The following is a 12,132-nucleotide window of genomic DNA, read 5'->3' as shown; positions in this document are numbered from 1 at the left end:
TACTGAGAAACAAACAAATGCACACACACACACACACACACACACAAAACAAAACAACAACTAGGGAACACAGAATTGCCTTCCTATGGACACTTGGGGACTATGGCCTGGAGCACTGCCCCTCCTCACAAGATAGGGGGCCCCAGCCAGAGCTCAGCACCCACATAGCCTAAGGAGGATGGTAGGGAGCTGAAACTGCAAGAAGGGGGTCGGGAGGGACCAGATAGGGACACATGTCCTCACTTTGAGGACTGAGCCCATAGATGAAGGCCTGTCTGCTTGCTGACTCCCACGCCAGGGCCTTAGCTGGGGTGAGAGTTCCTCTGGGGGCCATATGGAATTCAGGACTGGTTCATTCACTCACCCCAGCTGCCAGCCATAGACCTGACACAGTCAAGCTGGGGATAACCCAGACAGAGATCTCCACTATCCCATTCCCAGCCTTCTCTGGGCCGTGACCCCGGAGTGGTGAGTGGAAGGGCTCGGCGACCAGAGGTGCTGCTGTCCCCACCCCGCCTTGGCCCTCAGCCCAGACTCAGGTTCCTCTCTTCCCAGAACTCTATCCCCTGAGTGGCGTTGCGTGCCTGACCTTCATTAACCTTCTGAACCTTCCAGAAACAATTGGAAATGCCCTGCCTCATTTCTGTTCCCCTACCCCCTGAAGCCAGTGGTATGGATGGGGAAGGTAAGGACCACCAGGGCTGCTGCTGGAAATCAGAGATCTGGGGGTCCCGGGGAACTGTCCTGGGAGGGGGCTCTGCCATCTTGGACCAGATTCACACAGCAGAAGGTAGGTCTCCAGACTTCCTTGCGGCCTACCTGCCCTCCGTGGCCTGGCTGGCCCTCCTACGTCAGCTGGCCGAGTGCTGGGATTGCAGGCATGCACTTCCACCTGGGCCTTCCCTCCCCCTTCACATACTTTGTGTGGGACCCCCTCACTGCCCACACCCAGCCAGGACCCTGCCCCTTGTCCCCCTCCACACTCCCTTTTCCTGATTAGTGAAAGTGTTAATGGCGGGAGGACCCAGGGACTTGGGGTTCACAAGGTGGGAGTTGTTGGCTTCTATTCTAGATGCATGTCCAGCTCCTGTCAGGAGGTGGGAGGATCGTGAGTTGGAGGCCAGCCTGAGCAAAGTTAGTGAGACCTTTGTCTCAAACCAAACTATAGCCGGGCACTGGTGGCTCACGCCTGTAATCTTGGCTACTCAGGAGGCTGAGATCTGAGGATCACAGTTCAAAGCCAGCCTGGGCAGGAAAGTCCATGAGACTCTTACCTCCAATAAACCACCAGAAAACTGGAAGTGGTCCTATGGCTCAAGTGGTAGAGCGCTAGCCTTGAGCTGAAGAGCTGAGGGGCAGAGCCCAGGCCCAGAGTTCAAGCCCCACGACAGACAAAATAAAATAAAAAATACAAGCCAGGCACTGGTGGCTCACCCCTTTAATCTTAGCTACTCGGGAGACAGACATCTGAGGATTGCAGTTCAAAGCCAGTTCGGGCAGGAAAGTCTCAAAGGAGGGAAGGGCAGATACAGGGTTCTTGGTTCAGGAGGAGAAGCTCCCATGAGCCCATGCTCCTTCCTAGACCCCCAGCTTCTCCAGCGGTACCTTGCCCTCACTTTGTGCAGGGAGGTGCAAAGTGGCTAGTTGTAGCCAGATCACAGGGTAGGAGGTCAAGGCTGGTCATGTCTCCCCTGGCTATGATCCTCTGTCCCTGCTCCTGCCTCGCCCGTGATCACTGTTCCTGGTTCTGAAAACAAAGCACCACACCCTTCCTCCCATCAGCCCTGGGGTCCACCAGTGCATGTGGCCCCATTTGTGGCCATCCTACCCACACCTTTGGAACTGCTCCTGAGTGCCCTGCCCAGGGAGCCATCTGTTTCCTGCCAGGCCCCGCCCACACCAGCGCGGGCAAGGCCCCGCCCAAACCAGCGCGGGCAAAGGTCCTGGGCGGCAAGGCCTTCAAGACCACTCCATTCAACCTTCGCTTTTTACTGGAGGGGAAACTGAGGCTAGGTCCCTGAAATGGTCTGTCCACAGTCATGAAGCTCCAGACTGTTGGCAAAGGTGGTGAAAGCAGAGGCCGGAGGCTGTTGTCCCTCCCTGCCTGCCTCTCCCAGCCCCTCTGTCCCTGGGTCACATGAACAAGCCTTTCCCCCATGGAGGCCACACGTCTGCGTGGACTAGTAAACCATCAGGGCTGCTTGCAGGCACCTGGGAGCCATGCCAGCCCCTCCTTCACTGCACCCCCGCGTCAGCGGGCAGTGGGGGTACTCAGGCCAGAGTTTGTCTGAGCCAGCACTGGGCCCTTAGACGCCCAGGTGCAGAGCAGGGGCCAGCACCCTGGTCTAGGCCTGGGGCAGGGTCCATGCTGCGCTTCACACCCACTTCTTGTGCTCATGCCCCAGCCTGGGCTGCTTCCCCAGGAAGTGTGGACTGGGACGGGTGGGAAGTTTAGATGGCATGTGCCCAGCCGCTGGGTGAAGGGTGCTAGAGACACAGTCCTGCGGGCTTCCTGTAGGAGGAGGCTGGCTGGGAAGGGCAGGACAAGTGCCTTCCCCGGCCGCTGAGGCTTGAAGAGAAGTTAGTTGTTGGCTTGGATGAGTCTGTGGCCTCAGCCCTGGTTTTCTATCTCCTGGACAGTTCCTAGAGGAGCTGAAGCAGGGGTGGGGGGAGCAGGAAGACTGCCCACCCCCTCAGTGACCAGGAGCCATGGCACACATGCCTGTAATCCCAGCACTCAGGAGGCTGAGGAGGGAGGAGCCTGATGTTGAGGCATGGCCAGGGCTACACAGCAAGACTGTCTCAGAGGGGGAGGAGATGGTGGAGGGGAGGGGGAGAGGAAGATACCTGGGGGCTGGCGGATTCATGCCTGTAATCCTAAATACTCAGGAGGCTGAGATCTGAGGGTCTCAGTTGAAAGCCAGCTGAAGCAGGAAAATCTGTGCGATTCCAATTAAGTTCAATTGAATTCAAGCCCCGACACTGGCAAGAAGAAGGAGGAGAAGGGGAAGAGGAGGAGGAGGAGGAAGAGGGGCAGGAGGAGGGAGGAGGAGAACAGGGAAGAGGAGAACGGGGTGGAGGAGAGGGAAGAGGAGGAGGAGTAAGAAGAAGGAGGGGGAAGAGGAGGGAGAGGGGAAGGAGGAAAACCACTGGCGCCCTGGTGTATAATACCCTAGCCATGCAGAATGGTGTTTGGAACATTTATTTCTGATAAGAACAGATCCAAGCCTTGGGCTAAGGACATTTCCCCTTCAATAATCTCTCTCTCTTGGGGTTCCAGAAGATTCCAGGCATGCCACAGTTCTGTCTCTGTGTCCTGGTCAAGGGAGGAGGCAGCAGGGCAGCCTAGGACTCCCAGACTGCTCAGGAGGCATCCACGGTCACAGGGCCTCGCGTGTGGTGAGGACTGTAACTTCTTATGTGAACCTGCTCCAGCGGGCTGGGGACAGCCTCGCCCCTGCAGCTGAGGGGGGAGAGGAGGGAAGAGGTCTGAGGGCCTGCACGATGCACACACATTGCCCAGAGTCCCACCCAGTACAGGGTTGTTTTTTTCTTTTTCTCTTTTTGCAAAGGCCATTTGGCATGTGATGTTGAGTAGTATTGATTTGTGTGTGTGTGTGTGTGTGTGTGTGTGTATATGTCTGTGTGTGTGTACCAGCCCTGGGGCTTGAACTCATGGCTTGAACACTGGTCTTAAGCCTCTTTGTGCTCAATGCTAGCACTCTAACACAGCACCATTTCTGGCCTTTTTGGTAGTTTATTGGAGATAAGAGTCTCATGGACTTTTCTGCCAGGGCTGGCTTTGAACTACAATCCTCAGATCTTAGTGTCCTGAGTAGGTTTACAGGCGTGAGCAATCAGCACCTGGCTTTAGCATTAATATTTATGTTTTGTTTTTCTTTTTAAAACTCCTAAGTTGACTCTTGGATTCCACCTGAGGTTGTCTGGGCAGGGCCAGAACAAATGGCTTTCAGGCTTTGTGGCCAGTAGTCCCCACCTGTGCCCCACCCAGCTCCTTTCTCTCCATCCCTTGCCATTGTCCAGCCCCCAGGCCACCCATACACCCCAGGAGCACCCTAAAGCATTGGCCATATTTCATTGTCTTTTTTTTTTTGGTCAGTCATGGGGCCTGAACTCTGGGCCTGGGCGCTGTCCCTGAGTTCTTCAGCTCGAGGCAAGTGCTCTACCACTTGAGCCACAGCGCCACTTCTGGCCTTTTCTGCTTATGTGGTGCTGAGGAATCGAACCCAGGGCCTCATGCATGGGAGGGCAAGCACTCTACCACTGAGCCACCTTCCCAGCCCTTCCAGTCCTTTCTACTTTAGTTTTTCAGAAAGTTTCTTGAACTTTTACCTGGCAGGCCTGGTGGTTCCCACTATCCTCCCGTCTCCCTCCTTGAGTGTTTGGGATGACACACATGAACCCCAATGCCTGGCCCACAGACCCCTGATCAAAGCTCTATGGGCCGAGGAGCTGCAGCGCAGTTCTTCAGCTGGGCACCCAGACCCTCCAGGCCTTGCCAGGCTGCCAGCCACTCTCCCGCACCCCAACTCCCTACCCCCTTCCTGAAGCTGCCACTCCAGCCCCTCCAGCAGCCAGGACTCTCTTTCCTCTGCACTCAGCCTCTCCCTGCCAGGCCCAGCATGAACTGGGTCTGAAACCTGGAGACAATGCTAAGCACTAACCAACCAACCTTGAAGTCCACTGCCTACCCACTTGCAATTCCAGACACTGACACCAGGGGGCGAGTGTCAATCCTGTCTGTCCTTCAGGGACCAATCCCACAGGCGGTAGTGAGAAGGGGCCCGGCCAGGGCGGCCTGAGGGGCTCTGCAGACCCAGCCCTGTCCACTCACCATGTGTGGATGAGCAGGATGAGGAGGGCAATGAGGAGGATGGCCAGCAGAATGGATAGGATGGCAATGATGACCACGGTGCCCTCACTCTGGGACCCTGGGGCTGCTTGGAAAGCCTGGGCTGTGGAACCAGATGGAGCCCGCACAGGTGGGTAGGAAAATGGGCAAAGAGATTTGATTTCCCAGGAGAAGGGACTGTGGGGCAGCCTCCAGATGAACCACATTTCACCCAAGCTAGGTCAGGAGTGAGGGGGCAGGCTGGGGGTGGGGGACGGGGGTGAGGGAGCAGGGATGGGTGACAGGCTGGGGGAGGGGGCAGGGGAAAAGGGCAAGGGAAGGGGGCAGCTTGTGGGCAGGGGCAGGGGTTAAGTGTGAGGGGGTAGGCTGGAGGAGGGGGTGCCTGCAGGAGTTCCCTCAGTCTCCAGAGTTCATGGGAGTCCCCCGGCCCCCATTGCCCCCACCTTGGGGTAGGAATATATCCTTGGACCACTCCGTGTCAGCCACAGGTCCGCTGTCGTTCATCACCAGGAACTTCACCCTGAACAGGAGACCCAGCACTGGGGGTGGGGGTCCCCTGGGTTTCGAGAGCTTCAGACCCAATGTCTGACTCCCAGGCCTGCGGTGGGGTGAGGGGCTGGGGCTAAAGAACACAGCCCCAGAGCCTAACAGCAGGTACTGAAACCTAATCTTCCCGCTGTGGGGCAGGGGTGCACCCCTCGCTTCTCTGGACCTCCATCATCTCCTTTGGCAGGGAGGGGTTAGATCCCTTGGCACCAAGTGTGAGTCAATCAAGCACTTTTCCCTGTGTGCAGCGTGCCCTGTCTGCACGGGTGCTCCACCTGCATGGCCCAAGTGGCCCCAGGGGAGGGGGGCTGTGGCCTGAGTTGGGGAGCCCATGTGCCCTGCGTGGGCTCTGCTCACCTGTAGGGGCCGGGGCCGGGCAGTGGGGTGTTACAGCTCAGCTTCTCAGGGGCACAGTGGGTGTCATTACCCACCCGGAGCAAGCGGAGCTGGCCACCGGGCCGGTCACCCAGGTAGTGCTCCCGGCTAGCCCTCAGGGTGAGGTAGAAGCTGCGGTGGGGGAGGTCAGCAGGCACAGGGCTGTCCTCTATCCTCAGGGGGTCAGTGAAACTCTGGGTGGCTGAGGGCAGCATTAGGGGGGTCAGCTGGTCAGCCTGGATAGCCACACCCCCACCCAGCTGCCCACTTCCCGGGGGAGGAGCAAGGCCCGGTGCCCTGGCACCTCTGGCACCCACCGTTGCTCAGGGCCACCACCAGCCAGATGGGGTCGAGATCCGAGATGCGGGAGCCGTTGAACTGGTCCAGGGGCTGCTCCAGTGCAAAGGTGGACTGGGTGCGCTGCCCTGCCAGGCTGGCATCCAAGAGCCGGGGCACGTAGCTGATGTGCTCTGGGAGGCGGAGGGAGAGAGGCTGATCAGAGAGGGGAATGGGGGTTTTTACTGTGAAGTCAGGACAGGCAGGACTTAGTGGGCCCCTGGCAGCCCAAGGGGTCATGTGAGGGCTAGAGTGCAGCTTCTGGAGGGCTCCTGAGTGCCTGCAAGGGGCGGATGTGGAGGCCCTGCTATGTGACAGGGTGGGAACATGAACTCGAGGGGCTCAGAGACCCCTCCCTGGGGAGAGCAGGACCAGGGTCCCAGAGCCTGGGCAGCCTCACCCCCTGTGCAAGTGGCCTGGCGTCTACCCTCTACTTGGTTTGGGGATAATAGTAGCTTGGGGGTGCAGGGGTGACTCAGAAAGGCCATCTCCACCTAGACCCCTGGCCTAGACATGACCCATCCATCAGGGACCACTGGCTCTGAGGCCATGGGCTGATCTAGAACTTTCTACTTCCCACCCAGTTCTCAGCCTTCTCCATCTGCTCCACCCTGCACCAGGGCCCTCCCCCTCTGACTCTAGACTCAGGAGCCCCTCACGGAGCCCATACCCCCTCACGCCTGTCTGTGGACCCACTGAAACTAGAGCAGGATCACAGCACACCCCTGCTCCCAGGCCCCAGAACTGGGCTGAGCCCGATAAGGTGGGCTTCATGTAAAGACCAGCAGACTCCTCTCCCTCTTCCGTGCAGCCCCCAACTGCAAAGGATCCCACTAGAACCATCCAGAGTCTTCCACCACGAGGGCGAGGGCGGGGTGGGGGGCAGTTTGAGTCCCTACCCAGAGTTCTCTGTCCTATCACCCAGGACTAGGGTGCTATGTATACAGCAGGTGCTTAATGCTTAATGTCTGCTCAGTGAAGGAGGAGGCACCCAGCCATGGAGAGAGGGGCTATGCTGGAGAGCCCTTAGTGAGTTTTGGGGGGTGAACCCCAAGAGGAGAAAAGAAGCATGCCTGCTTCCAGGTTTGGGGAAAGGGGCTAAGTTCCATCTTGTGATCATTTCTGCACGGCTGCCCCCAACCAAGGCGAGGGGGCTCTGGAGACAGCCGATGAGTCAGGGCTCCCATGCTCCAGCCCCTGTCACTCACCCACGCCGGTCCCTGGCCGGACACAGGCCAGCAGCAGCAAGGATGGCAGCAGCCAGACGCTGAGCCCCATGGCTGTGCTGCGCCTCCGGGGGCCTGTCCGTCCGTCCGTCCATGTGTTGTCCATCTGCAGCGTCTGCGGGGAAGCCGGGTCTGCACAGGGCAGGAAGGAGGGCTGCCCCTGGCATCTGATTGCCCCACCCTCTGCCCCTTCCTCTCAGACAACTGGTCGGACAGGTTTGGGAGGGGGGTGGCAGAGCCTGGACGTGGTGGGTTTGGCATCGCCAGGGAGGGTCTGGAAAGAATGGTACAGACAAGCCCAGACACCCCCACCCTCCAAAGAGGCTGGTGTGTGTGTGTGTGTGTGTGTGTGTGTGTATACAGGTCCTGGGGCTTGAACTTCTGCTCCTGTACCTTTTTCACTCAAGGCTGAAGCTCTACCATTTGAGTCAGAGCTCCACTTCCAGCTTGTTGGCAGTTCATTGGGAGATATAAATCTCAGGGACTTTCTTGCCCAGGCTGGCTTTGAAGCCAGATCCTTGGATGTCAACCTCCTGTGGAGCTGAGATTACAGCCATGAGCCACCAGCACTAGGCTGAGCTCAGGGATTTTTGAGGGACTTCCATACAGTTCTGCATCACAGCTCACCTCATTTATATTTACCAATACTGTATGAGTGAGCTTTTACACACACACACACACACACACACACACACATCCTCACCAGCATGTGTAATGTTGGAGGGGGAGGTTGCATCTTGGTCTATTTGATTTGCATTTCTCCAGTGGCTAATGAAATGGAGCTTTTGTTCTTCTTCATAAATGTGTAGACTATTTGTATTTCTTCTTTTGAAGTGTCTGTTCTTGAACCCCACATGCTGAGCTGGGTGTGGTAGCACCCACATGTAATCCCAGTGCTTGTAGTTAGAACCAGGAGGATTCCCAGTTTGAGGCCAGTTTAAGCTACATAGCAAGACTCTGTCTTGAACATCAAGGGCTGCGCAGTCATGGTATCCAGTGTACACTATGTAAAACACGAGCTATGCAATTTATGGGTAGGGATGTGTGGGGGGGCGGGGAGGAAGGGATGACATCATCCAAGAAGCATTGAACTCATTACCTGACGGAATTATAACCCCTTTGTACAACTCCTTTTTTTTTTTTTTTTTGTCAGTTGTGAGGCTTGAACTCTGGGCCTGGGCACTGTCCCTCAGCTCAAAGCTCAAGGCGAGTGCTCTACCCCTTGAGCCACAGTGCCACTTCTGGTTTTCTGATGGTTAATTAGAGATAAGAGTCCCATGGAGTTTCCTGCCCAAGCTGGCTTTGAACTGTGATCCATCAGATTTCAGCCTCCTTATTAGCTAGGATTACAGGCGTGAGCCACCAGCGTCCGGCCCTGTACAACTCCTTAATAGTAACAGTTTTTAAAAGGAAAAAAAAAGAGACTGGGAAGGTGGCTTAGTAGTAGGGCGCTTGCCTTGCATGCATGAGGCCCTGGGTTCGATTCCTCAGCACCACATAAGCAAAAAGAAAAAAGCCAGAAGTGGTACTGTGGCTCAAGGGGTAGAGCGCTAGCCTTGAGCTGAAGAGCTGAGGGACAGTGCCCAGGCCCAGAGTTCAGGCCCCAGACCAAAAAAATAAAATAAAAATAAATAAATAAAAATAAAAAGGAAAAAAATCAAGGACTGGGAAAATGATGGAAGGAGTGACATTAATCAAGATACATTGTACTCTCAAACTGATATGCCGAATTGAAGCCCCTTTGGGCAACTACTTAAAGATGATTTTTTATTAATTTGTGATAGAGGGATTACAATTATATAAGTCAGGTCAAGAGTACATTTTCTTTTGGACAATGTTACCCTGTTCCCTCACTGTCTCCTAGTTTTTCCCCTCCCTATAATTTTTCTTTTAGTTAAAAAAATTGTCAGGCACTAGTGGCTGGTGCTGGTAATCCTAGCTATTCAGGAGGCTGAGGTCTGAGGATTGTAGTTGGAAGCCAGCCTCAGCTAGAATGAGACTCTTATATTCAGTTAAATCACCAAAAAAAAACTGGGAGTCGAGCTGTGACTGAAGTGGTAGAACCCTAGCTCTGAGCAAAAATGCTCAGAGACAGAGCCCAACAATAAGCAAAAACAAAAAATTTTAAATGCAGGGTTTTGTATAGTTCAATGGTGGAGTGTTTGCCTAGCACTTATAAATGTTGGGTTCAATCTCCAATACCACTGATAAATAAAGCAACAATGAAAACCACTCATGCTGCTCTGGGAATGTAGTTAAGTAGTAGAATACATGGCTTGCATGTATAAAGTCTTAGATTCAGTCCCTAGCAACACACACACACACACACACACACACACACACACACACTCTTCCACACCTACTCACAACACTCTGCAACACTGGGTGCCCAAGTTCCCTCTATAAACTGGATTCTATTAAAATATATACTTAAGGGGCTGGGAAGTTGGCTCAGTGGTAGAGCGCTTGCCTTGCATGCCTGAGGCCCTGGGTTCGATTCCTCAGCACCATATAAGCAAAAAGGAAAAAAAAAGCCGGAAGTGGCGCTGTGGCTCAAGTGGTAGAGTGCTAGCCTTGAGCTGAAGAGCTGAGGGACAGCACTCAGGCCCAGAGTTCAGGCCCCACAACTGGACCAAAAAAGATAAAATATATACTTAAATTTATTATCTAAACCAGTAAAAAATACTTACATTACTAAATATCAATAATTAATCATTAATAATGGATAATTATTGATATCACACTGATGTGGTTAATTATTAGTATGTTAATTTTTTTTTTTTGTCAGTCATGGGGTTTCAATTCTGGGCCTGGGTGCTGTCCCTCAGCTCTTCAGCTCAAGGCTAGTACTCTACCACTTTGAGCCACAGCACCACTTCTAGTTTTCTGGTGGTTAATCGGAGATAAGATTCTCATGGACATTCCTGCCCAGTATGGCTTTGAACTGATGTCCTCAAATCTCAGCCTCCTGAGTAGCTACTAACAGACATGAGCCACTGGTGCCCAGCTATATTTTATTTTTTTGGGGGGAGGGGTCCGGTCGTGGGGCCTGAACTCTGGGCCTGGGCGCTGTCCCTCAGCTCTTCAGTTCAAGGCTAGCACTCTACTACTTGAGCCACAGCACCACTTCCGGCTTTTTTCTTTTTGCTTATGTGGTGCTGAGGAATGGAACCCAGGGCCTCAGGCATGCAAGGCAAGCGTCTACCACTGACCTACCTTCCCAGCCCTATTTTAATTTTTTAATTGTTATTATAAAGGTGATGTACAGAGGGGTTACAGTTACATAACTCAGGTAATGAGTACATTTCTTTCTTTTTTATTTTATTTTTTTGTGTCAGTCAGTCCTGGGCTTGAACTCAGAGCCTTGGCCCTGTCCCTGAGCCTCTTTGTGCTCAAGGCTAGTGCTCTACCACTTGTACCACAGTGTCACTTCTGGCTTTTCTGAGTAGTTTATTGGAGATAAGAGTCTCATGAACTTTCCTACCCAGGCTGACTTTGAACCGTGATCCTCAGATCTCAGCCTCCTGAGTATCTAGGATTAGAGACGTGAGCTACCGGTGCCTAGCATAAGTACATTTCTTTTTGGACAATGTCACCCCTTCCCTTGCTCTCTCCCATTTTTTCCCTCCCATCCCCACCCACAAGCTGTCCAGTGAGTGCCACTGCGGCATTTGTTCACCCTTTGTTCATCCATTTATTTTTTATTTTTTATTTTTTTTTTGGTCCAGTCGTGGGGCCTGAACTCTGGGCCGGGGCGCTGTCCCTCAGCTCTTCAGCTCAAGGCTAGCGCTCTACCACTTGAGCCACAGCACTACTTCTGGCTTTTTTCTTTTTGCTTATGTGGTGCTGAGGAATCGAACCCAGGGCCTCATGCATGCAAGGCAAGCACTCTACCACTGAGCCACCTTCCCAGCCCCTGTTCATCCATTTCTGTGCCCCCTTATCCTACCAAAGACAGCTAAATGAACAAACAAAATAAAATAGAAGAAAACAGAAATGCAACAAAGAAAAACACCTCTTGTTTTCACTTGCTGGAGTTCATTCTGATAAATACTATTTTCTATGATCAGAGGCACAGAGACGTTGCATCTTTGTGCCCCTCCCCCTAACAGTGTCCTCTTTGGGTCTCGCTGTGTGTGAATGCCTAGCAAAATATAGTCATTATTAATGATTATTAAATGACTATAATTTAAGTAATAACCAATTAAATTTTTGTGCATGAAATAAAATCACACAGTGTGGGATTTTCCTCTTGTTAGCATAATGGTGGTACTGAAAGAGTTTTGGATTTGGGAGCTTTTTGGATTTTCATACTTGAGATATTAATATATACGTATGCATACAGATATATACAGATAAATAGACATCATCATGCATGTGTGTGCATGTGCATGCACACACACATAATTAGCTTTCTTTCTCTTCACTCCCTTTTAGAAAAGCAGCTGGCAGCGGACGTGGCCCCACGGAAGGGCAGATTTTCCCCCTCCACAGGCTCCATCTTGCTTATCCACTCTTCCTCTTCCCAGGCCCCAGAACTGGGTAGGGCAAACGTTCAGATTAATCTCATCATACGGATGACAGCACTGGCCTCAGCAAAGGGAGGAACTTGCTGTACTTCCACGCCAAGTAAGGTGCTGCTCGCCTGTAGTCCTGGCACTCAGAAGGCTGAGATAGGAGAATCACTTGAGCCCTGGAGTTTGAATCTAGATTGGGCCGTATAAAAATACACACACACACACACACATACCCTGCATGATCCAGGGACAAACTTTG

General features: G+C 53.3%; 1 protein-coding gene across 1 annotated transcript; it reads right to left on the bottom strand.

Annotated features, from left to right (window-relative positions):
- Positions 1 to 3,363: 3,363 nt before the first annotated feature.
- Positions 3,364 to 8,092, bottom strand: LOC105997314 (uroplakin-3b-like protein). The gene is made up of 7 exons (XM_013031708.1): positions 8,060 to 8,092; positions 7,339 to 7,471; positions 6,112 to 6,264; positions 5,777 to 5,996; positions 5,317 to 5,393; positions 4,856 to 4,976; positions 3,364 to 3,463 (listed from the first exon to the last, which is right to left on the bottom strand). The coding sequence occupies exons 1-7, from the start codon at positions 8,090 to 8,092 to the stop codon at positions 3,364 to 3,366; spliced, it is 837 nt and encodes a 278-aa protein (XP_012887162.1).
- Positions 8,093 to 12,132: the final 4,040 nt, after the last annotated feature.

Source organism: Dipodomys ordii, unplaced genomic scaffold (genome assembly GCF_000151885.1).
Source record: "Dipodomys ordii isolate 6190 unplaced genomic scaffold, Dord_2.0 Scaffold143, whole genome shotgun sequence".
In the NCBI taxonomy this organism is placed as follows: Eukaryota; Metazoa; Chordata; class Mammalia; order Rodentia; family Heteromyidae; genus Dipodomys; species Dipodomys ordii.
Note: the sequence above shows the minus strand (reverse complement) of the source record. Positions and strands in the feature narration are given on the sequence as shown.

Coding starts and splice junctions, on each gene's coding strand:
- LOC105997314 (XM_013031708.1), bottom strand. CDS start 8,092: ATGCAACCTCCCCCTCCAACATTACACATGCTG. Junction 5,394..5,776: donor CCCGGCCCCGGCCCCTACAG/GTGAGCAGAGCC, acceptor TCTCCTGTTCAG/GGTGAAGTTCCTGGTGATGA. Junction 4,977..5,316: donor GGATATATTCCTACCCCAAG/GTGGGGGCAATG, acceptor CTGGTTCCACAG/CCCAGGCTTTCCAAGCAGCC.